At 33.6% G+C, this 27240-nt stretch overlaps 1 protein-coding gene across 1 annotated transcript; it reads left to right on the forward strand.

Annotated features, from left to right (window-relative positions):
• Positions 1-1074: 1074 nt before the first annotated feature.
• LOC123554774 (glutamate receptor 2-like) lies at positions 1075-27240 on the forward strand. Its single transcript, XM_045345109.2, has 17 exons — positions 1075-1303; positions 3847-3966; positions 4755-4897; positions 5176-5303; positions 5981-6081; positions 10313-10503; positions 11085-11261; positions 11861-11959; positions 12834-13028; positions 13594-13694; positions 15933-16029; positions 16918-17095; positions 17425-17583; positions 21402-21622; positions 21951-22083; positions 25077-25209; positions 25606-27240. Exons 1-17 carry the CDS (start codon positions 1186-1188, stop codon positions 25910-25912), a joined length of 2601 nt encoding a protein of 866 aa, XP_045201044.2. The 5' UTR covers positions 1075-1185; the 3' UTR covers positions 25913-27240.

A 27240-nucleotide genomic window follows, 5' to 3' on the forward strand; every position in this document is an offset into this window, starting at 1 on the left:
CAAAAAAGTCAAATACTCTAAAAAACGTACTAAACACCGTAATATTCTGAGACACATTGAAAGGTAGCTTGTACGCTTTAAAACATAATTTATGAACTTTGAAGGAGCAAATCGTTTTAAAATGAATTATGTTAAAATATACTAAATACACTGAATACTTTTCAGAACAGTTGGGAATATACTTTCCGAGTGCTTTCCGAATTATGTTGAAGCTTACTGAGAATAATTTGGAAGTTGTTTATAGCCTGAATCTTCAGCCCTTCAAAACGTACAGTAATATGTTGTCTTTTAGTCTGTCTGTGCGTATATACAATGATAACCTCTTGTTAATAATATTAATAAAACTGATAAAACAGGTATCGTTGGCTATTGAAAATGCAAGTGATATCTTTGTCAAAAAACAAAAACTGTTGTAAGAGGTTTAGAGCATATTCCGGAAAAACAAAATAGTATTAAAAAATACAACAGTTTTTAAACAACTTTTTCTTTTCCGTTTCCTTTAGATGTGTGTTAAAGCCTTTCGTATAAACTCAAATCATTTAATTAGTGATCATTGCGGCTGAAAATGAAGATGATTTCTTGTTTGATCGGTAAATGAGACCGTGGGAGACTGCATTTAGTAAATAGATTGGTAACTACAGCCCTTTTTTACATACTTTGTACATGTAGTTGTATAATTCAATAAAACATGTTTTATGTGCATGCAGATAAATGCCTCGTATACTGTACATCATAATACATTCGTGAATTCATAGAAAAGCACCTGTTATTAATCGATAATTGGTTTGTTTATATCGCCTTTCAATTATAGAAAGTTAAACAACACTATATGCACGAATTGTCCTTATATCCCTTCATGTATTTCTATTCTGATTTATCTATTTTTTCAGTTATTAATATTTCCCTTTTTTGCTGTTTGATGATATGCTATTCAATCGGCGAAGTAAATGAAAATGGATTCACACGGGTTAACTAACCTATTTAAATGTTACCAGTATGTTGAGATGGAACAGTAACTTTGTTTATCTATTTATCTTAGAATATCAAACTCAAATCGACTGATATTTTATTCATTTGCGTTTCAGGTTTGCACCTGCAACAGCTCGTAACGGAAAGGTTTTTGCAAGACATGTATGGCAAATGGAAACATCAATAAATCACTAGGAGAACACAATTGAAAATAGCATGCATTTATCTGATGTGTCGTTTCAATTAGGATGCAAAATGACTGTCGTATTCGTAGTTCTTATACTTGTATTTTCATTCTGGATTGTTGCGTGTAAAAATGACTGTATAACAATAGGTAAGTTTAAATAGAGTTTATTTTAGTGTATGAGTACTGAATAATTTGATTAGAATTTATGATTTTTAAATTATTGTTGTTTTGTCTGGCAAAATACTAGTAACTCGGTTCAAATGAAATTGTTTTGTTGAATGGCGTTCTCTTTTACTGTCGTTGATTTCGGACCACCTATCCTTCACTGGTGTGCGTTCGATACCCAGCAATTGATATAGATTTTGAGCATACCCGATTCAGACAGCCAGTATGCTGGCAGAGAACAGGGTCATGATGACAGTTATTATGATAAAGTGATAAAATAGTCAATATATACAACACAAAAGAAATTCCATAAGCTCATCAATTATAATCAAAAGATGAAATTCAAGAATTCAAGGAGAATCAAGTAGATCATGATGTCAACTTGTATTTGAGTATGCCACACCGTTAATTTTCCTAGGCCTGTTTAAAAATAGACTAAGGTTTAAACATGTGTTAAAGCACAACAGTTGTTTTTTTTATAATTATTTTATTTTAAACTATTGCTTAATTATATTCCTTGTTTATCTTCCTTTTGTTGAACGTCCTCTAGATTTCTTTCATAATGATATTAATTAGTTCACATTGAAGTACTGTATTCTACTAATAGTTTTGCTTTTTACAGATTTTATTAACTATCACAACAGCAATCTGTCTCCCCGCACTTGGATTCATTGTGGTCCTTTGGGATCACGAGTCAATTAAATACATGTGTAATAGAGTTCCGCTTCAGCCGGTGTTAGGGCGCGTGGAAGGTGTTGCATATTTCATTACCTTTCATGAACTGACTCAATCAAACTGAGTCTGCTATTATTCTCTTTGTTAGGTTTTGTTAGGTTTTATGCCAATATCAACAATACTGAAGGATAGTTTGCTCGATTTCGTGCTAGAATGATTTTACCTCATAGAATTATTTTTAGTTCTTAATAGATTAAACTTTATTTCATACTGGATTCAATCCGTTTTCACTAGTAACCCTTTAACCACTGGTATCCGACACAAGGGGTATGATAGCCTCAATGGGAAGCATACTGTTATACATATTCGTTTCTATATTTCATGATTTGAGCATTTCATTCTTTTTGATCACCAACATCCACAATACTTTGCACTTTTGAACATCTTCCCATTTATGTTCTAAAAGAACGTTATCATTTATACAATTTTTTAAATAATGTATTCATTATTATCAATACATTTTCTGTCTATTTTTTTCTCACTAAATTGCCCCATTCTGTTACAATATATGTTTTCATTTTTCCTCTATATAGCTTATCACTTACAGTATTCACATTTTTAAATAATTTGTTGTGTATGACCGGCTAGAGACACTTGTGTCATCCTCGTTGAATAGAATTATTGTTAACATTATTATCATCATCATCATCATCATTATTATTATCATTTTTACAGCAATCACCAAGAGATTTAAGTTTTAGGCAAAATACAGGAAGAAACACGCATTGCCCTCGTCATGAAAGGAAACAGTAGAACAGATTTATTGTAATACAAGTCTAAAACATTATTTCCTACTGATATGCAACTGTGACTTCCGCAAAAGTATTGCATAACATCATTTTTACCTTCACGAAATCAATAGATCGGCGCTTGTTAACAGCTCGTTTAACCTAATGTTATTATTGTAACTAGATCAGATCATAAAAATCTTTCTGGGAAATCATTGTTACGACAATGGTAAAACAATAATGTCTGTTAATATTTATGGATATCATCGACGTACATTGAGTATTGTTTATGTATTTCGAGGGGTGTTTAAGAATGGTTGCAATCAGTTGAAATTGTCTTAGAATGTAACAGTCCTGGATATTATGGAAGAATGAATGCACACCTAACCCACTATTCCGAAAGAAAATTGCATACAAAGTCACGTTTATGTTAATACTAGATCTCTTGTCACCATTATGCGCCCACTCTCTGTATCAACTTTGCGTTCTCGCTTATATAAACTGTCATATGTAGCTTATTACGAAGTTACATCGTGTCTTTCTCAATAACATTGAATTTGGACTGACGTTATAATGTTCTCAGTGTCTCAGCTTCAGCATGTTTTAAACTTCCCTCGTACATATATCAGCTTAGATAACTGGGGTTATGGCCATTAACGCAGCTGTGCGATTTATCCAATTATTTTTTTCTCTCCAGGGACGTTTCATTACTGTTCCATAAAATTGATAGTGAAAACAGTAAAACGATTCCGATCCTAACAGCAATAAACAGATACATGGTATTCATAACGTAATCTAAACGTTATTTTCTATGTAAAATATATATAGCTAACGTATATTATTGTATCACGTTTAATAACAATCCCTCTAATCTAGGCCCGAGTATATCAATACAAATTCATATACATGACTTTATGTTCGTAACTGTAGAACGCTATGATAAATGTCGAAGAAGAAATTTTATAGATTGTTAAAAAGAGGAACTCGCCGTAAAAACGTAAAAATAGATAAGCATTGTAATATAATGAATACTTTAAATGAATTATAGGATTCTTTTTATAGGTATTATTGCTAACGGAACAGGATTGGTCGAGTCCGAGACATTTGCAAAACATGAACGGACCTTTGTGATTGTAAAACATCTCGTCGATGTGGCAGAAATCTTCTATGTATTCCGTGCAGGTGAGAACACTTACCTTAGATGCCAGTCTACACTTACCTCTGCTAGATGCCATCAATAGTACTTTGTCTATCATTAATTCTGAATCGTATCAGTTCTCTGTGGCATAGAAGTTTAAAACAGATCATGCTGCAGATATTTTACTTCTTAAATTGACTCAATTTCCATCGACAGAGTTGAGATAAAAGGAATTCAATTGATTTATATCTGCTATTTGCATTCCAGACGCTGAAGAAATAACTAGTTTTTTTTAAGATAATGCAGTATACTAGTTGTATATAATACAATTTATTTTCTGTAGACATCAAAAGCCTTGTATAGAATTGTGTGTTTTTAATCACGGCTACATTTTATTAGTGTTCTACGGTTGGATTTATTTCAGAAGTGTTTGCCATTTTCGTAATGGATTAAGACAACACAATGAATTTATTTGCTACGAAATAAAAGCAGAATGGTTGAAAACTATGTATTTGGGTCGTAAAAGACAAAATTAATTCAAAAATAAATTTTTAATCTAGGATGGCATGTAATCAATTATCGTTAATTGCAAAATTGTGTCAATTAGAATATTTCTAAACGACCCAAACGAACGTACCTTAACGAAACTTGCATTGCACGTAACATAAACAAACTTCTAATAGAAGATAAACACGCATTCTTGACTAGTTGAAATAGAGCGAAGGAGCAATGTATAAAGACGATCTGATTTTATACGCCAGACATTGTCAAGAGAACATCTTAATCATTGAATGCAAATATTAACAAGGACATGCACATGTGTCAATTTCAGTTCAAAGATTGGACGCTAATTCAAGTGTCGATGTGATCATCTTGCTTGAGTATGACACTACAGTTTTGAGAAAGCCACAGATTTTGGCAACACAAAACAAGAAGCTAATAAAACTAGGGGCTCGATCTAGGCATCAACATAAGGTATTCGAGTTGTCATTTCTTTGTCTATTTAGTTTGCAATTGAACTACATGCATTCTGTATAATAACATAATTTCTTTCAGTCTTCTCGAGGTTGTTTCAAGATATATTTTGAAATGCCTTATATAGTGATAAAAGTAACACAGCATTACTTTATATCAAACCGAATTGTGCACAGTTAACCCAAATCAAAGGTTTTATTGCATATGTTGCGATTTTTCATATAAAACCATTTACTGCTATTTTAGTAAATGTATTTTGTTACAATGTTCATTTTCAGACACCGGTAAGCTTTAAAGAAAGGCAGATGACGCCACGTTCATGTGATACTAATGATGGTTTTATTCCTGACTATACGTCTGAAGAAACCTATTGTTTAACAAATCTCAACATCACAAACATGAATGGGTAACAAATAGAAATTACATTCGTTCCACGCTGTTTTTTTTTTATTATTTTTTTTTTTTTTATTTTTTATTTTATTATTTTTTTTTTTGCAGTTTTAAATCCAATCGAAATAATTTCGGTTTTATATAATGGTAACTTTCCACTTTGATGATCAGCAAAGACTCCTATATGCCTCTTTCGACATTTCATATCGTCATATGAATATACACAATACATGTTTCTTAAGATAAATGTATCATTTACGAAAACGGTAATACCTTGATAATTTCAAACAAAATTAATTTCTTTAGGTTTCATTTAAGTTTTTTAAGATATTTATATTTGTATGTTGTTGCATTTTCAATTTCAATTCTGAACAGGTTTGCTTAACACCTTGTTTTCTTATCTGATTTAAGGAAAGTATAAATGTTTTTACTTTGATGCATATTTGTTTACACACATTTTATCATAAAACTACGAGTTTCTCATAATTTTCTCAAAGAATTCTCCTTGACTTCAGTTTTGATTCATCTATTACTCTCATTAAATGAAACATAACATAAGAATATGAGGCAAATAAATATTGACATGTGATATCGTTTAACCGTCGATGTCTCAACATGAAAATTAGCTTTGTTTCTCTTTGTGATAAGCAAACTGCATTGTTTAAAATATTTACTCTTCAATTTGCTTTGCAGGGATGATGTTTTGTTGACATTGCCGGTACCTCGGGCAATTCGTTCTTTGGTAAAGTCTTTGAAGTGGCATTTCATAATTATATTCTACGAAAGTTCGACAGGTAGGCTTTTCCTGTACTATTAGATCTTCATTTTCAATAGAGTGAACGGCATTGCCATCTGTTGCAATCATGAAACAGAGAGCTATAGTTTGCAATTAAAAGAAAATAGTGTGCAAAGATAATGGTAGATGTGTCTTTGTCTTACAATCTCATTGTTGTTTCATGATTATAGATTATGTTCAATTTTGCTGTTTACTAAAATGTTGTTAAGATGTTGCATATTTTATTCCCGCTCATAAAAATATGGATTACAGCTAAGCTATTGGACAAAGTTATATCATGTTGTTAGTATTTATTCTTTAGATAGTTGACTTCATTATTCTTTCAGTAAATAAAATGGTTTAAGTTAGTGTGTACCTATTTCATGTCTCCTTCAAAGACGAAGAATCGTATTGTTTTGCTAATTGTCTGTCTGTCAGTCGGTCCATCTGACGGTTGGTCCGTCTGTCGACTGGACATTAAGCCCGTTAGTCGTCCGTCAGTCCGTCGGTTGGCAAACCATTTAGTTCTGATAAATAGCTAGAGATTGAGAATACTTTTTCTCACAATAGTCAAAATTTATTTTAAGGAGGTAGGTTACCTTGATATTTGTAAGTGCGCATGTCCAACCGGAAGCTAATTTGACGACTTACGACGACGTTTACGACAAACTAAATGTGTTTGTATATCCATTCTTCTGGAAATAAAACTTGAACCTGCCTCCGATCTTATGTTTAATGGTTCAATAATGCAGAAATAATGAATGAATTGCCGCAGAAACGCTTCAAAACATTGTTGCCTTGAAATGACGTCATTGACGACATGACGTTACGTGTCAGTTACCGCGCAAAATTAATAACTTTTATTTGAAAGTACGTTATTCTGTGCTTTTTCTTTATTTGAACTATTTTTAAACAGCCATTATTTGCTGAAATACTTTTTATTAGTCTTTTGCTCTGAAAAATGATCAATCATTTTGCTTCTTTTATGTAATTATATTGAAATGTTATGCGGAATGTGACAAAATGGATGATGGTAACTGATGTGATTGGGAATATAGTTGGCTGAAAGGTATCTTATTACGGTCATTTACAAATAAAAATTGGGCAGTTTGATTTGTTATACCTATTTCCCAGTTTCCGTTGATAATTTGTTACTTAAATACTAAAACTAAGCTCTAAAATTGTTCAAATTTCAGTATAAAATTGTGGTGTCTTGAATTAAATTGATGTTACCATGGAAACGAAGCCCGTGACCTATATGTCTAATTGTAAAATTCAAAAGCGTTGACACTGGTCTATTTAAGGAACACAGCTCCGGCTTTTTATTTTCATTTCAACAATATCCATGAGAATAATAGCAGCATGCAGAACGGTTTTTCAATAAAAATGTCAGACGACGGGCACTGCTGTAAGTATTTTAAGCTGTGAAATTTGTTAAATTAACTGCAATTCATACGAAAATATTACTAACGTTAGAAATAAGATGTTTTAAAGCTACATTAAGAAGAAAGATAATTTTATATAATATTTTTTTTATAAGAAATTACGATAAAAAGCAACATATAAGCTATTTTAAACATCTCTGTTGCCATGGTTACTCTAATCTTTAAGAAAAACATAGTACTATGTAAAGTTCTTGGTATTTTGCTTATCATATTACCCAAATATTCCATGTTGGTCAATAACAGAATGGCACTGAAGCCGTCGAAAAACCCGTTTTCATACATAATTGTTGAAAAATGAGAGAAAATGCGTTACCATGGAAACACGAGCCCCGCGACATATACATTTTAAGCTTTTATAAGAAAGCTAATGCGCATACTAGTAAAACTATTAATTATGCAGACTTCTACGGATAACAATGAAACCAAAATACACTGAAAAGTGTTAAATATCCGTATTTTCCTTCTTCTTTCTATATAAAATACCTTAAGAGGGTCATGTACTTCAAACCTGGATAAAAATTGTACTTGAAGGGACAGAGATAAACGGAACTGAGATTGTAGCAGTTAAAACATTAAATTACACGAAATACAAAAAATCACTGCGGTTCAACTAATTTGAATTTACCCTGGTAACAAGGTAACCTACCTCCTTAAGATTGTCTGTGATCAGTAGCTGATCCCTCAATTGTCAAATGTCGTAGTGACCGTAAATCTGACAACGGTTTCCGCTCAATAACTAAATAATGATTTGGCCTACAGTAGTCAAACTTCAAAGGATGACTTCCTATGGTCAACAGACGGCTCTTGTTGGCTGTTTATGGGGACAGTAGATCAAAGGTCAAGGTCCATGACAACTAGGGTTTTCAAACTGCAAACCCTTTTTTCATAATTCTTAAACAATGCATAAATGAGACACTACTCAATCTATGGTGATGAACAAGTGTTAATAAAGTTCAATGTCAATGTGTTAAAAGACAACGCAAAAACAAATCTCAGTGCGTAAAGCATATTCAGAATTATAGGCTGTACTCGTCTATTATATTGGTTAATCGGTTTTGAAAGATGACTATCAATTATATTAAGGAGGTAGGTTACCTTCATATTTGTAAGTGCGCATGTCCAACCGGAAGCTAACGTGACGATTTACGACGCCGTTTACGACAAACTAAATGTGTTTGTAAATCCATTCTTCTGAAAACAAATCATGAACCTGTCTCCGAGCTGATGCTTTATGGTTTAATAATGCAGAAATAATGAATAAATTGCCGCAGAAACGCTTCAAAACAATGTTGCTTTAAAATGACGTCATTGACGTCATGACGTTACGTGTCAGTTACCGCGCAAAATTAATAGCTTTTATTTTGAAAGTACGTAATTCTGTGCATTTTCTTTATTTGAACTATTTTCAAACAGCTATTATTTGCTGAAATATTATTTATGAGTCTTTTGCTCTGAATAACAATCAATATTTTGCTCCTTTTATGTAGTTATATTGAAATGTTATGCGGAATGTAAGAAAATGGATGATGGTAACCGATGTTATTTGGAATATAACTGGGTGAAAGGTTACTTGTTACGGCCATTTTCAAATAAAAAACTTGCAGTTTGATTTGTAATACCTATTTTTCAGTTTTCGTTGATAATTTGTTAGTTATATACTAAAACTAAGCTCTAAAATTGTTCAGATTTCAGTAGAAAATTGTGATTTCTTGAATTGAATTGATGTTACCATGGAAACGAAGCCCGTGACCTATATATCTAAATGTAAAATTCAAAAGCGTTGACACTGGTCTATTTAAGGAACACAGCTTCGGCTTTTTATTTTCATTTCAACAACATCCACGAGAATAATAGCACATGCTGAACGATTTTTCCATGAAAAATGCAAGACGAAGGGTACTGCTGTAAGTATTTTAAGCTGTGAAATTTGTTTGAATAAATACAAATAACATGAAAATATAACTTACGTTTGAAATAATATGTTTTGAAGCTACATTAACAAGAAAGATAATTTTATGCAATATTTTTTATAAGAAATTGCGACAAAAAGCAAGATATAAGCTATTTTAAACATCTCTGTTGCCATGGTTACTTTAAACTTTAAGAAAAATAGGGTACCATGTAAAGTGCTTGGTATTTTGCTAATAATATTACCCAAATATTCCATGTTGGTTATTAACAGAATGGCACTGAAGCCGTCGAAAACCCCGTTTTTATACATAGTTGTTTAAAAATGAGCGAAAATGCGTTACCAAGGAAACACGAGCCCCGCGACATATACATTTTAAGCTTATATTAGAAAGCTAACGCGCATACTAGTAAAATTATCAATTATGCAGACTTCTACGGATATCAGTGAAACTAAAATACACTGAAAAGTGTTAAATATCCGTATTTTCCTTCTTCTTTCAATATAAAATACCTTTGGAGGGTCATGTTCTTTAAACCTGGATAAAAATTGAACTTGAAGGGCCAGAGAAAAACGAAATTGAGATTGTAGCTGTTAAAACATCATATTACACAAAATACAAAAAATTGATGCGGTTCAACTAATTTGAATTTACTCTGGTAACAAGGTAACCTACCTCCTTAAGTATAATATAAACAACAGAGACACCAACCACAAAGAAGATATTAGCAGAAATTTGAAATGGACAAACACATCAACAGAACGTGATTTACATGCTCACCAAACATTTCACCTAAAGACAAGCATGTGTAAAAATAGCACATCTTTGTTTATACTCACTGAAATAAACTTTAATGATATTGTAAAGAATTAATTGTGACGTTTTCCACTTACAGAAACGGAAACGTCGGCGTTAGTTGATGGATTATCAAAGGATGGTGTACTTTTCGCTATGTATAACACTGATCATGTTGCAAATGTGAAGAACGTTTTACAAGAAATTTACCAAAGAAATGGAGATGTAAACAAAGAGATATATGTAGTTGTTGTTTGCAGGCTTTACAATACGAAACAGATTATTAAATCTGTGAGTAACTTGTTTAGTCCGGTTAGACTGTATTCTTCATTTAGCTACAAAATATTTGTCACTATGGCAACCGAATCAATATCTCGCACATAAGGTAGACATAAATAGTTCTTTTATGTAGTGTTTGTCTGGTAATCTCATGATTAAGGTACACCAGGCGTATTGAGCCTTTATTGCAAATTCAAAATTTAAAAACATCTACTAAACATACTTTGAATATAATTTATTAAAGTTAATTAATGTAACATTCTTAAATATCTAGTAAAGGAAATCTGGTGACAATTAGTTATGTTATGAGTAAATTGCTTCACTCCACTGATACACTCCATTCATGTGATGAAAACTTGAAATCATTGAAATCCCAGTACGATGATATATTTATGACTGAAATGAATGACTAGACATAGTGTAACACAAATAAGTATAATCCGCTCTGAAATGTCTCGATCTTTTATTTTTACTATATCTACGGACATTATAAAATGTATGAATTATGTAAAAGAACGGCAAATATTATACTTTATTTTAGGGACATTACAAGACATGACATTGTTTGGCTATAAAATACTTTTCACTTCTAGGCAAACGAATTTGATTCATTAAATAATCGAACGACGCTTCTGCAAATGTTCTCTAGATGGTTGATTGTGTTATACGACTACAGTCGGGGTGCTTCCGAAGCTCTTCAGGATTGTGGGAACGACCTTGACAACATCGCCATACTTGCAGTGCCAAAACTGCAAACCATTGGTATAGAGGTTAGACATAGAGATAAACACGTTAGAGGAATAGTGTGATAATTCTAAAGTCTTTTAATTTTTATTACAATTTTATAAATTAAAAAGATTGATTTGCATAGTGCTTACAATAGTACCACTGTATATGAAATATGGATACTTATACAAACGATAAAACATTCTATAAAATAGAAAATGAAAATGCGAAAAAAATCTTGGAAAATTATAAAATGCAAATTGTCTGAACTATTCGAATTCGAATCAAACAATGCTTGTAATAAGATTGAAATTTCTAAAGGTATACCCGCTAAAAATCATATCCAACTGTAATGATAAAGTAATCTGTTCGTTAATAACCAGTCCTCTAAATCAATTGCGAGAACTTCCTTTGTTATTGTATCGCAAATGATATCTCACAGGGGAGTCAAGAGTATCATGTTCAGAAATAAGAGCCTTAGTAGTTTTCAGTTCTCATGTAGCGACAAAAGAACAAACGACGCAGTACGATGTCCTGTATTGAACAATGAAATATACATGGTATTTTCATCTCTAAAAATGTTTTTTGTCGTCTAGCTAGTCTTCAGATAAAATGTTTGAAAGCATGTTACAATTTTTTAAAGGGTTTCTATAAAGGCATTGATTGCACTGTAATTGACATCCTAAGAGAAGATAAAAGCCATGACGAGTTTAGAAAGGAATTCATCGACAGGCTCGAAAAGGTTCGTTGAAATTTTACTTTCAATTCAAATATTAGATATAAGATATTCTGTCTTAATGTTTAAACTTACAGTTGGGCTATTCTAACTGATTGCAACAGAAAACTTTCTCAAGTAATTGTACACTGTAAGAAGTATTTTGTTTTGATTTTGTTTGGGTGAAGGTCACGCTATACAATAGGTTACATGGCGACTTTCCCTGCTTTCGATGGTGGAGGAAGACTCCAGGTGTCCCTGGCATTATTTCATCACGGGAGAGCACCTGAGTAGAAGCATCACCACCCTATCGTAAACTAGCTGGGTGACTTCCGCATATGAAGAATTCTACGCCCCAGGCGAGTTTCGAACCAACATCAATGAGGGAAAAATAATGTGAGGCCCCTCTTTATAGAAATGGGAAACATGGTGATGTAGTAAGTTTATCGAGGTTTATAGGTATTCATTGGACAAATATTCTTCCATACAAAATGAGTTTATTTATGTATCCAATATAGCCTTAACACATTTTTTTTTCAGCTTAATTAGTCAGTGAAACAGTGTTAATGATTTGCAAGATGTAACATTTGGTTTGTCAGTACCAAAGATTTTATTGTCAGTACTTACACGTTGATATTTTCAAGCAAAGTAATCATGTAAGAGTTTAATTGCCACCAAGACTACCACAATAAAAGATAAAAGGTAAGGATAGATTTCCCGGAAGCACAGAGCACCCCAAACACAGCCATAGAGAGCCATGCATCGCAAACGCTTATTCTATTACCCATCGTTCTTAGCGTCAGCCTTTGTTATTATAGCTTCATTTAGTATACTGTTGGTCAGAATAAAATGTATTAGATAAAATCACCGAAAATCTAATACGGCATTTCTGTATTATTAGAAAGCACCATCTTGGAATCCTAGTTATAAATGTAAGGGATATCACATCGACACATTGCTTTGGAAGGAACAAGGCAGAGCATTCAGTTCCGTCGGTCATGCTGATATCAACGGCAATATTGTCGTCAACCCGGACATCTTTCCAAATACAAAATATGGATATAACAGAAGATCCTTTCTCGTATCTACCTTAGAGGTATGTAATACATGCATCTCTTCATTTTACTTATATTGAAACAAAAGTTGTGAGCTTTCTTACAATCAAAAGACAGCTTTTTAAGTTACATATGTAGCTTATTTATTTTGTTTGTATCTTAAATATGTGACTCAAAACACCCGCAGCATGCACTTCTTGTTAAATTCTTACACACTGGCCTGACTTGATATTATCCCGTGTTTAGAATTATGCATGTAGTATTGCTGTTGGAGATTGTATGTACACATTGTAAGATATGATAGTGTTCGAAACAAAATTTCATTACTCTAAAATAAGAGTTTGATAATATATTTAGACAGATATATGAAAATTTAAGAATCTAAATGAATTTAACTCCAGCTTGAAACGTTTGAAGGAAACTGGAAAACATTTCAATGAAAACCGGCGTCTCGATTTTGTTTTCAAAAACCATTTGAATAATAAATCAAATCTTTTCTGATATATTTTCAGTTTTGCTGGATGTCCTACTTACGAACAAAGTATGGAATGTGATTAATTTTGTATATATTTATAACATTGTATATCCTAAGTTTCATTCTTTCAGTATTCGCCGTTCGTCGAAAAAAGAAAGGTTAACAACTCCTATATTTACGAAGGATTTTGTATGGATCTGTTAAGCGAATTAGCCAACAAGCTGAACTTTACGTAAATATTTTTTTTTTAATTTTACGTCACATCGTTACAACTTAGCTCGTATGGTGACTTGGCAGATTTAAATGCGTCCCTAAATATTAAGATGGAGGCAAGTATTTGAAGAGAATCAATAATCGTTTGCAAGCATGTTAAGAAGTTTTCTCATAAAACAAGAGCTTACATCCCAAGATAACGGGATTTTAAAAACACAGCAAAAAAGGAGCAAGTGATTCAATGTCAATGGTCACTTGAACATCAAACACAATTAAATGACCCGCGCTTGTAAATGTATTTATTCTCATTCCTAAGGCTTATCTGTTATAAAACAGAAAACGTAGCTTGGCATTTTTTTAGCCCACCATCATCAGATGGTGGGCTATTCAAATCACTCTGCGTCCGTGGTCCGTCGTCCTTCCGTCCGTCCGTCCGTTCCGTCCGTTAACAATTTCTCGTTATCGCATCTCCTCAGAAACTACTAGGGGGATTTTGACCAAACTTTGTCAGAATGATGTATTGGTACCCTAGTTGTGTCCCCCTGAAAATCAGACTGGTTCAACAATTTTTTAGTAAGTTATGGCCCTTTGTTTATTTCTATAATTTACATAGATTTATATAGGGAAAAACTTGGAAAACCTTCTTGTCCATAACCACAGAGCCTAGGGCTTTGATATTTGGTTTGAAGCATCATCTAGTGGTCCTCTACCAAGATGATTCAAATTATTTTTCTGGGGTCAAATATGGCCCCGCCCTGGGGGTCACATGGTTTATATTGACTTATATAGGGAAAAGCTTTAAATAACCTCTTGTCCAAAACCACAGGGCCTAGGGCTTTGATATTTTGTATGTGACATCATCTAGTGGTCTTCAACTAAGATTGTTCAAATTATACCCCTAGGGTCAAATATGGCCCCGCCCTGGGGGTCATATGTTTTACATAGACTTATATAAGGAAAAACTTTGAAAATCTTCTTGTCCAAACCACAAAGCCTAAGGCTTTGATACTTGTAATGTAGCATCATCTAGTGGTTCTCTACCAAGTTTGTTCAAATTATCCCCCTAGGGTCAAAAATGGCCCCGCCCGGGGGTCACATGGTTCATATAGACTTATATAGGGAAAAGCTTTTAAAATGTTCTTGTCAATAACTACAACATTCATATTTGGACCACATATATATTTTTGAGTGGCAAGATGAACCTTGACATGAGTTGACCTTGCTTTTGACCTAGTGACCTACTTTCACATCTCTGTAGCTACAGCCTTCAAATTTGGACCACATGTATATTTTTGAGTGGCAAGATGAACCTTGACATGAGTTGACCTTGATTTTGACCTAGTGACCTACTTTCACATTTCTGTAGCTACAGCCTTCAAATTTGGACCACATGCAAAGTTTTGTGCACTGGAAAAAACTTTGACCTTGATTTTGACTTAGTGACCTACTTTCACATTTTTGAAGGTACAGGCGTCAAATTTGGACCATATGCATAGTTCTGTGTTTCAAAATGAAATTTGACATTGATTTTGACCTAGTGACCTACTTTCACATTTCTCAAGCTACAGCCTTCAAATTTGGACCACATGTATAGTTTTGTGTACTGAAAAAAAACTTTGACCTTCACATTGACCTAGTGACCTTCTTTCACATTTTTGAAGGTACATGTTTCAAATTTGGACCACATGCATAGTTTTGTATTCCGAAATAAAATTTGACCTTGATTTTGACCTAGTGACCTACTTTTACATTTCTCAAGCTACAGCCTTCAAATTTGGACCACTTGCATAGTTTTGTGTACCAAAATGAACTTTGACCTTATGATTGACCTAGTGACCTACTTTCACATTTCTGTAGCTACAGGCTTCAAATTTAGACCACATGCATAGGATTGTGTACCGAAACAAACTTTGACCTTGACATTGACCTACTTTCACATTTCTCAAGCTACAGCTTTCGAATTTGGACCACATGCACAGTGTTGTGTACGGAAATGAAATTTGACCTTGAGCTAGTCAGTAAGTCTTGAAATTTGGAACACTCCAAAATGGCTCATTGGTGGGCGCCAAGATCACTCTGTGATCTCTTGTTCTGTTTTAGAATAATACAACATCATCTTTCTTTATAGGGTTCTTTCATTGAAATAAGTGGACACTAATCTTATATCTAACAAAATACAAATGAAGTTTATTTTGAGTCTCTAAAAATGGTGACAATGTGATTAACAATAACAACATATTTTTGTTGTTCTATGTAGCTACAACTTGACTGAACCTGCAGATGGGAAATGGGGGAGTTTAACCAATTCAGTGAATATTACATTCAATGGTCTTGTAGGACAGCTACAAAAAGAGGTTTGATTCATTAACTTACAGACTATTTTTAACCCACAGTGCGTGTTTGTTACAGGCCGCGGGAGGAATATGGGTATGCTTTGCGAAATCTTCGCGACAAAGTTTAAATATTACTGAAAGGTATTTTACAATCAATATATTGTGTCGGTAAGTTTCATTTATAGGCAAGTCTTTTGTCGAACATTTAGCTACTTTACTGCCCTTTTCAACAATTTGCCAAAAATATAAGCATTCACAGAAAGGAAGAGTACGCCACTTGTTCTGAACTAAACTGAAAGAACTATGATCTTTCTTTATATCACCGGTTGTTCACCCTAACTGGTTTATCACTTGTGAAATGATGTACGTTGATGAAGACAGTTAACTTGTATCACTTTTACTACTGCTTTGTTTTCACCATGTTACTTTTTACTACATACTACAATCGTTTGTATGCATGGAAAATTCCTGTTTTTCTAATGTACAAACTTTGCCTACTGTCCATGTTTATGATCTTTGTTACAGCTATTGCTATTCAAACAGTTCTGAATCTAGCAGCTATTATCTTGTTTACGAAGAAATAAGAATGTTACGATTTGTAATTACTTATCAATATGGGCTTACATTTCTATTGGCAATCCATATGCTAGTGAGTTGTGTGCTAAAAGAAGATGCTACTAAGTCTCAAACTTTTGCTTTCATCGCATCGCGCTTCCTATAGGACGTAGTTATTATATACAAACACAAGACATGTTTTATGTTTTATGACGAGGCAATTAAAGCCTGTGTAAATGAACATTTATTATTCTCATTAAGATACTTACAAGTTCTAGCAATTTGGTAAGTCATGCAATAAGATCTGATGTCTAGAAACTGATATGTTTATAATTATATTCTATTTTGGTATAGGAAGTTGATATTGTAGCTGCCCCAGTATCAGTGCAAGCTGAGAGAGACCCAGTGATGGATTTTAGCTATCCTTACTACTACGAATACACCACGGTGCTCGTGAAGAAACCAGACATTAATGCTACAAAATGGAGAACATTGATAGATCCTTTCAAATGGGAAGTTCTTATCACCATAGGTAAATGTAGGTTGTAAATAAAAAAAATAGAAGTGATAATGAAATTATGAATATGGGTAAAAATTCTGGCAGGTAATTAGTATTTTTCTAAACTGCTCCATCGCTCAATTCAGTTCATTTACTAATTTCTTGTCATTTAATTAGTTTGATTCTACCGTTTCAGAATAAAACATATCTTAGAGATTTCGGCCAAACCAAGTAAGTAATTCAATAACTTGTTTCCTCGCGGTTCCATTGCATTTAAGACATAATTAACGCAATATGTATAAGACATATGCAACAGCTGATTTTACGGTGTATTTACTTTTCTATCTTCTTTCTGTTTACAGGAGCGTCTTTGTTGATAGTTACAATTTTAACATTTATCCTTGAGAAGTACAATCCGTTCTATGATATACCACAGCATGCTGAAAGCAGACAAATCAATGGCGGCCTTCACACCTGGCATAGTTCATTTTGGTATGTCTTTGGAGCACTATTATGTCAAGGTATGTTCTACTGTATGTCAATGTATGTTTTATTATGATAACAATACATATATGTACATCACATGGTTTCTTTGAATATTGTTATGTCAAGGAATGCAACATTATATTTACACTTTTGAAGTTAGGCGCATTATATAAAGATATAGTGCAACATATAACAATATTACGCTGTCTTCGGAATATTTGTTAAGATATGTAACATTTCAGTATCTATTTAACAAATAATCTAGGCCTTCGAGTGGTTTATCGTCTGATTTACCACGGTTCAGAGATCAGATGCGTAGGAATTGAACCACGAGGGCGTTAGCCCGAGTGGTTAAATACTGAAGCATCTGAACGATGAACCGTGGTAAATAAGACGATAAATCACAAGAAGGCCTAGATTGTTTTCATTCTGACATGTGCATTGATATATTTTAATAAATATTATGCTGGACTTCATTTACGCGAGGAGTAATGTATCAGATGTCATGCGGCAATTTGACGTCATAATTGACGTCATAATGCTCTCGCGCGTCAACCGTTGTTAATCGCAAAATATACAGAGCTTGATTTCCTTCTTTGTTTAACTGGAAATCTAACCGAGTCATGTTAGAATATAATTTAGAACAAAATTACGTGTATTATGTTCATGACAAGTATCGTGTAAAATCTAAAAAGCAGCATCAAGGTATATGACGCAGTTAGATATTAACTGAGAAAGATACTTTGTAATTAAAGTCATTATATGTTGTAGCCTGTATATCATGCAGTGTCTTTGTAGTCCTGTTCGTCAGTTTTATCACATACCAGTAGCACAAGTTTAAAATTCTTCTGATCGCATGTAGATATTCTTTGCAAACTACAGCTTCTGATAATAAGCCGTGATGGATATACGTTTTGAATACACATGTAGAATGACCGAGCATTCAGCTATATGAATCTCACTTTATATGTGACATTATTATTCAACTTTACAATATTACACACTGTATTAGACCAATTGCAAACATCATATGAAACAGACAGAGCTAATACAAAACATAACTGAGCCAATATCAGAAAAACAGGGCCAATACGAGAAAAACAGGGCCAATACGGAATTCAAGCATTTTGATTGGTTCAAAAGAGAGGGCCAATATGGAGAAGTCACTTCCGTTAGATTTTTAAATGACGCCATTTTGTTTTACATCAGAGTTATAGATAACATTTTTTCTTTCACATTTTGACAAAAAATCATCTAACATGCAGTGCCGTAGCCAGACACAAATTTTAACCGAGGCAATTTAGGGGGTCCAGGGACATGCCCCCCCACCCCGGAATTTGTTTTCCCCAGGACGTCTCTGGTGCGTTCTGGAGCACTCTCAGACTGTATTATATCACAGTAAAAATCATCCTTTTAGCCATATTTATCACAGTTACTTTCATATTTTAAGAACAAATATATTGCCCGGCGGGCTTACGTCAGGATTTTTTTGGTAGCCCGACTAAAATTTATGGTAGCCCGCGGGCTCCGAGCAATGGATTTGTCGTACACTGACTTGTAACAAGGATAATTGTGCATTTATCCTAGTCTAATAGGGTCGATACGATCATCTTTGTAATTGAAAGGCAATAAAATCAGAAGCACATCAGTAAAGACATACAACAACATGCTATTTATCAGTTTACTAGTAGTTTTTTAGTTTATAGCCTGAGAGTGAGTAGGTACGGGAGGGGGCTCTGTCCGTGTTAGGGGTGGGGTGGGAGGAATCAGGGTTGTCGCCCTAGAAAATTTTGAAATACAGGTATAAAATGGTGGCCTCTGATGTTTTTTTTTATATTTGAGGTACTGAAGGGGATAACCTCCTCATTCTTAGGGTCTTGGGGGTGGTAGTGGGGTGGGGTGAGAGGGGGGGGGGGGTCAGGGGGCTCTGTTCCTGGGAAATTTTGAATACAGATACGAAATGGTGGCCTATGGTGCATTTTTGGTCTATGTTTTGAGGAATTGTATGAGAACCACCTCATTTTATGGGGCTCTCACCCTTGGAAAAAAAATGAAATACAGGTATGAAATGGTGGCCCCTGGTGCTTTTTTTGGGTCTAAAGTTTTAGGTATCGGAAGGGGTTCCCCCTCATTTAATTGGGGTCAGGGGCTCTCTTCCTGGAAAACTTTGAAATACAGATACGAAATGGTAGCCTATGGTGCATTTTTTGGTCTAAATTTTGAGGCACTATAGGGGATAGCCCTTCATTTTAGGGGTTGAGGGGGCTCTCGCCCTCGAAAAAAAATGAAATACAGGTATGAAATGGTGACCTCTGGTGCATTTTTTGGTTTGAATTTTAAGGTATTTGGGGGTTCCCCATCATTTTAGTTGGGTCAGGGGGGCTCTCTTCCTGGAAATTTTTGAGATACAGATACGAAACGGTGGCCTCTGGTGATTTTTTGGTCTATTTTTTGAGGTACTATATGGGTTCCACCCTCATTTAAGTGGGGTCAGGGGACTCTTCCCCTCGAAAATTTTGAAATAATGGTATGAAATACTGGCTTCTGGTGCGTTTTTGGGTTTAAATTTGATAATAGTAATAAATAATTTGGTGCAGCTTTGATAAGTATAGGCATGGACCCCCTCGGTCTGGCCTTGATCCGACTATCAATATGACCGCTAGGATTTCTGCCTCACCTTGCCTCAATGATGTCATGAGACAAATGATATTCTGATGTATTCTAATGATATTAATATATTTTTTGAACTTTTATAACTGAATTTTATCAGTGGCCTTCTTTTTACTGTCTTTTTTCTGGCCCCTCAAAATTTAACCGAGGCAACTGCCTCGGTTTGCCTCAGTGTGGCTACGGCGCTGACATGTTCATGTAATAACCAAGTATAACTGAGCGGGGTGTACGTCTTCATAGATTACAACGATACTTCGCTTATTCGGTACTGTGTAAAATGCAAGTGTTTCCTGTCAGAAATTCTGGCAGTTGTCAATGAAAATAATGAGAAAACACGGAAACTCAGAGTAATTAAAAGGATGAGACTTATCTTTAACAGACATTTTGATAGTGTGGACTATTTGTGCAATGATAAATAGCGATTCAAATGCTGGAAAATGGATGAATAAATTGGCGAACAAGAGTGTCAGTTGTGAACTGCAGACAATTTCGGATAAGAATTAAACGAGGCATGGGAGTGTATAATGTGTGCTTGGTTGGTTGTATTATCTTGATCAACACATATGTGTACAATTTTGTGTCTCGTTGCCTGCAGCCTAAAAGGAAATGAATGACTTTTAAAGCAGTTTTATCACAGTTCAAATGATAAGATAACTCACTAAAGAAAATAAATAGGAATTCAAAAAATAAGGTAAGTTCTAGTTACTCTTGATTATGTCACATCAAAATTATCTTTCAAAATAATTCTCAAGTACCCACATACATGATACAACTCATTCTGTTTTACCGGCTAAAATGATTATGATTTCTAAAATAAGTCTAAACAACTTGTCAAGATTTTTCACCTGAACGCGCATAGCTGCCATAAGGTAACTCACTGAGTTTTTGTACTGTTACCGCCTAACAGTCGAAAGTTGAATAATAATATTATCATTAATCAAGCGATTTCATATTGGCCTAGTTATTTGTCCTCGGGCAGTCGTATTGGCCCTCGGCCTACGGCCTCGGGCCAATACGACAACCCTTGGACAAATAACAAGGCCAATATGAAATTGCTTGATTAATAACATTATATTATGATACAAAAATGCAAAGAGATAATGTCGTATCAGACATGCAAATTGATATATTAAAACTTAAAAGGGTTATTATCGGTAATGTATAATTAAATATTATTTTTCAGGTGGTGTGCACTTACCAGAATCAACATCCGGGCGAACATTGATGAGTTGTTGGTGGTTAACCTGTATAATTATTGTCGGTACATACAGTGGGAACCTCATTGCCTTTCTAACAGTGACCAAAGAAAGGCCTCCTTTCAATACCCTGGAAGAAATGAATAACTTAAAGGGTACATACAAATGGGGAACGCTTGGTGGAACAGCTTGGGAGACATTGTTTCCGGTTATACACCTCTCTAACGTTTTCTGTTGTGTTATATAAAATGCATGTTATATTATGTAGTGCAAAATATGCTGCTATTGCCATTCCTAAGTATTTTTTATTGCATTTATGAATAATTTACTATGTATTGTCACTGGTACAATAGTTAAAACATTAGCATGTCTATTTGATATTTTGCTTACAAAATTTATGTCATTATAACCGCACACAACAGTATAAAATAAATTCAAGCACTCCATCTGATAAGCAAATAAGTACTTTTTAGAATTTACATAATTCTAAATTACATTTTCGTCACTGACAAACTTTTAAATAAAATCTACTGTAGAACTCCAGCCACCCGGCATTTAAAAAGATGGGAGAGGCATATATAGAATTCAGCAAAACGGACCCAACAATATTGCACCAAAATCCAGACTTTCATGTCGAAAGAGTGAAAAAAGGAAAGTATGCATGGATAGGTATGTATTGATGCGCCGTTACACTTTGGATTCTCATATAGTTTCCAACTTACACACTTAACTGGAAATTAGAATAATGTATTCCGCACCATTTACAGATTGTTCACTGATACTGGGATTAATGAATCAATTCTGATTGCATCCTCGTGTCTGAAATCTACTAACCTGTATAGTTAAGATAGTCTTGCAAGTTTGATAAACCAGAATTCATGATGTAACGTCATTTGTCCGTACAATTAAATCATAATTCGGTGTACGGAAACGAAAATCATTTTATGATTGAATGGCAACCCGAGTATAAATTCATCATTTCTCCAGTGCGTATTAGTGGAGACCTACTGATTTAGCGCTGTCCGCCTGTCTGTCCGTTCTTCTGTCTGTTTGTCTGTATGTCACAAAATTTGTCCACGCAACTAATCAGACACCATTGGACAGAATTACACTGAACTTCAGGAGAGTAATCATTGCCAAGCCTAGTTGTACATATCGTCGGTATTTTCTGGTTCGATAATTTTCGGCGGGCGTATGGCCCATCATTCCTCAAATTTTATGTTTTGGCCACTTTTCTCATATTATTGGACAGATTTCCTAACAGGAGTTATCAGTGCTCATTATGCATGTTTTCGACTTTTTCTGGTTCGATGATTTCCAGGGCTGATATGTCCCTTAGTTCATCAAATTTTATGATGTTCTGGCTCCTTTTCGTAAAATATTACATGTATTTACACCAAACCATCAGTGATTTTCTGTTGGGTTATGGCCCTTGATTTGTCGTATTTTACCTTGTCCGGGTAACTGCTCCGATAGCAATAATAGATAGTAATAATGATAAAGTTCTCTGCATTATGTTACTTTTTTCAGTAATCTTAAAACGTGCGGGAGTTTGATTTGCCTTCACAGAGTAAAAGATAACAATGCCTAGAAGTGAAGAGCAGAAGAACCATAACTCTGTCTTGAATATTGATAGAATAAAATTCTCTTTCACACTTAACTTTTTTTTTGACAATTTAAGGCATCAAGACTTTAAATCCAGTGAAGTGAATCCCATAAAACTTGATACAATGCTAGACGAAAATGACATCAACTGAAAAGCAAATTAATCGTCTCTCTTTCTGAACTAAATATGAGATTATTTATCTCCTAGATCGAACATAAAATGTACAATGAGAAGAAATTAAAAGAATACAATGAGTACTATCATACTATTATAACCTTTTCAAACAAAGGTGAATCACATTTAGTGATAACTCTAGTATTCACACGGTTTCTGCATTCGCAACAGTAAGCCTGTATGACTCGTGTGTTTTCAGTTTCTAATTAAATCAAAAGGTTATGTTGTCAAGTGAAGGTTGATCATTTGAGACTTAATGTATTAGGCCCCCAATAGTAATGTTTAAAAAGTGGCATTTGCTTGGTATGTTCTTACAGTTGACCGTGTTTTCGCGCTTTGTGGCACATTTTTAAAAAAAATATTTACCGTGCCGTTTTTCTTTTTTATAAATTTTGTGTAATTTATGGTATTTCCTCAAGCTCGAGTAGAGACAAGTTTATAAGTGGCGACCTTTATCCAAAACGTTTGCAGAGAATTCATTTTACCATAATTCTTTATGAAAGTAACAACAAACTATTGGCAAACAATTATAAAACTTAAAATAAAACTGTCATCATTTTTTCTAGGGTGCCTCAAGTAAACGGATTTAATGAGGCAGAATTCTAACTTCAACATTGAAAAATTAAGGTCGAATCCTGCGGGTCTGTTTTGAATTTTGCTCACCTCATTCAAAAATAACCCTGGGACAGAAGTAAAACCTACCTACATTTCTTCCACAATATGTAATCTAAAGAATGAAGGCAAAATAGAGAACTTTTACCGCATGTAACTCAGTATTTTTAATGATGTCTAACTCTACCCCTTCTGTTTCAGAGGTAAATTCACTTTGAACAACAAGAAATCGCTTATCAAATGATTTTTTTCCACTTCTGTACAATAGATCAATTACAAGTCTTGAGAGAAGTAAAAACTTACTAGGAAAAAAGGAAAATAAGGAAAAAAAAATGTTGGTCCCAGTTGGGCTTGAACCTATGCCCCCCTGAAAATTGCAGTCAAAGTAGGATTATGGTAGGAATTGAATACTCTTCAAAAAGGAGGTACTCTATTATGGACCTAATACCTTAAGAAAGCTCGACGGTTTACATACGTTACGTCGTCGTATGAGACACATGTATTTTACCGGACGTTACCCATTGAAAGCTTGTGTTGTGACGCGACGTTAGAACGTTTGCTATTCCAACATTCGCGATAAGGTGACGATATTGTCGTTTTAAGACCTAATTTTAAACGAATGTATCATTGATAAATCAAAACAATTAGACAGAAAGAAAAAAACTGTGATAAATTTAAAACAATAGGAATGAGAAAAAAGTTATAAAAGTAAGGCGACATCTGCTTTATTTTTTTTGGTTAAATTCTATGCTTTTTAAACTTTTTTCAGGATATTCTTACAGATTTAATATATTATAATAACAGCTATATTTCAGTGCCGTCAGGCCGCTGTAAAAAGTTTCCATGTTATCGGATTTAGTGCTGTTATACTTTCTGGTCCTTTGGCATCATGGAGTCTTTTCAACACCTGTGTAATAGAGGCATCAAGGGTGATGCAATTTAAATTACCTCTCATGAACATACTAAATCAAATCGGATCTGCAATTATTTTGCTTAGTTACATTCTTTTCTTCCAAAAGATCTTACAGAGATTATAGATGGGCTTCATTTAGGTATGAAATACATGGTCATGTTCAAGTACATGTAGAGGACGTCGAACTTCACAAACTTTAAACACGTTCATGTATGTCTTACCCAAATGTAAAAATAACCGCAATTATTTCATAACATTTGTAAAATCACTGTCTTGTTTTCACAAACAATGTTTATGGGCATTTACCGAATTAATCGACTAATTATTGTTCTGCCTTCACGTATTATTTCTGTTTAGGTGATAAAACATACATGGAGATTGCAATGGCAACAGAATGCAATCTTATGTCTATCAAGGAAGAATTTATGCCGCTTATATACGTGTTTGGTTTCAAGAACAACTCCCCGCATGCCGCAATTTTCTCAACACAGTAAGATATTCATTTACTATTAACAAAAAAAATAACATATACACGTCTGTGTCTTTAAAACCTATTACCTAATTGTTTATATAATATGTTTAATGCTAATAAAATCTTTGTATTGTATTGTCTTATTGTATTATCAAATATGAACCAATTCCATTAGCTAATAGCATTTTATCAATTTTGTAGCACGCATTGTAAAAGAATTTGCGTAATTAGCAGAGTGTTGATTGAACAGAACATGATCCGCAATACAAAAATATTCCACATAAATGATCAAAATACAGAGATTGTTTATAAATGAAGCGTAACCACTGAAATGTAACCTTACAGTAGTTTAAATCTTTTAGATTTTAAAAAAGGAGTTGTCAGTCTTATCAGATTTTACATTTTCTCTTTCAGGATGATGAAAATACATGAAGGAGGTTTATTCCAAATATGGAAGCGTAAGTGGTGGCCAAAATCAAGTTTCTGTGCTGGTAGTTCGATACCAGAAGCCAAACCGATTTCTCTAATGGATGTGCAAAGTGCATTTTATGTTTGTTTAATTGGCATTTTTATAGGTGTTTTTGCCTTTGTCATCGAAATACTTTTGCATAAATACCGGAAGTACCGATCGCATAAGCAGAAAACTAGTAACGCCCCAAAAAGTGACACAATGGACAGTCAATACCAAGCAAAGAGTAATATTAATAAGAATAATAGATAAACACGGCTGTGAACGACCTGGAAACGTCTCGCATTACAAAACATAGCGGTAATAGATCTGTACAAAATGAATGGAATGGAAAATTGTTGATGTTACAGGCCTATGATAAACAATTGTTATCGTGTTCGAGCGTGATGATGAATGATGATTTCGAAGTCAATTTGATATATTAAAGAATATTTCTCAAATTAAGTTCTCTTATACAAATGTATGACAGTTTGTTTGTCGTGATGACAACGTTTATTTTGGATAAAGTCTAGTTTATGTTTAAACGATTACAGACAGGAGAATCATCTTTGGAAACCGGATGCAAAGAAATAACACTAATTTTCAGCAGAGAAAATCAGCGCTATTACGTTTAATTATATCAAGATAATTTTTTTCATTTAATTGTTTATCACGCAAATAACATGTAACTGTTACTCCCAGATATTCGATATTTATGATAACGTTAAACACAATAATGCTGACAATGGGTTTCAGTAATGCATGAAAATTTGTCTCAGGCAATTTACAGACTAAAATATTTAATCAAAATCGTCGAATTATATAGTCCACATGTTTATTATTTCTGAGCATTGTGGTCATTTAACGAGGAAACCATATCATGCGTAATGTTTGCTTATCATGAGTGAAACACGTACCCTTTACTGAGGATATATATTACACAAACTCACAAACTCCCAATATACAGTTATGGTTATCTATTCAAAATGAAATATATAATAATCGTTGCACTTGAGAGAAACAATAGTGTGATAAAAAGAAATGATTTTCATTTTTTTGCGCACATTTAGCTGAAAAATAAGACTAAAGACAAATACACTATTTGAAAAGAAATTAACAGTATGCTGAGATTTCATCATTAGTCTTTCTTTAGAAATACTAGTATCGTTTAAACATTATAACATCTACATAATAATAGCGCTATCTGTGTGGAAAGTAACTATGTTACGTAATCTATTACTTTTTGAAGCGCTGCATACATATTAAATTAAAATAAATAATGATAATATGTGGGGTAACAATTATGAGAAACCATATTGGCATTTTTCCTATTTGTGAATTCTTAGACATTATAAGTTCCATAAAAGTTATAATTTTATCTACATTTTGAAATAACGATTTCATTGTTACTAATACATTTTCTTTCTTTGTTTTTGTATTTTCTCTTGTTATCTATTTAACTGTGCACAGTTCGTATGACAACTCTTTCTCGATATATATTTTTATGACTACATGTAAATGTCTTTGCAGCGTTTACATTTTTATGTAATTAGTTATGATTTCTTCAGTTTTATTAATGTTATTACAAATATTTAATTTTC

This window comes from Mercenaria mercenaria, chromosome 7, assembly GCF_021730395.1.
Source record: "Mercenaria mercenaria strain notata chromosome 7, MADL_Memer_1, whole genome shotgun sequence".
NCBI classification, from domain to species: Eukaryota; Metazoa; Mollusca; class Bivalvia; order Venerida; family Veneridae; genus Mercenaria; species Mercenaria mercenaria.

Excerpts from the sequence above, each read along its gene's own strand:
- LOC123554774 (XM_045345109.2), top strand. The coding sequence starts at position 1,186 with ATGCATTTATCTGATGTGTCGTTTCAATTAGGATGCAAAATGACTGTC. Across the intron at positions 6,082-10,312 it reads ATTCTACGAAAGTTCGACAG|AAACGGAAACGTCGGCGTTA; the intron begins GTAGGCTTTTCC and ends TTCCACTTACAG. Across the intron at positions 10,504-11,084 it reads CGAAACAGATTATTAAATCT|GCAAACGAATTTGATTCATT; the intron begins GTGAGTAACTTG and ends TTTCACTTCTAG.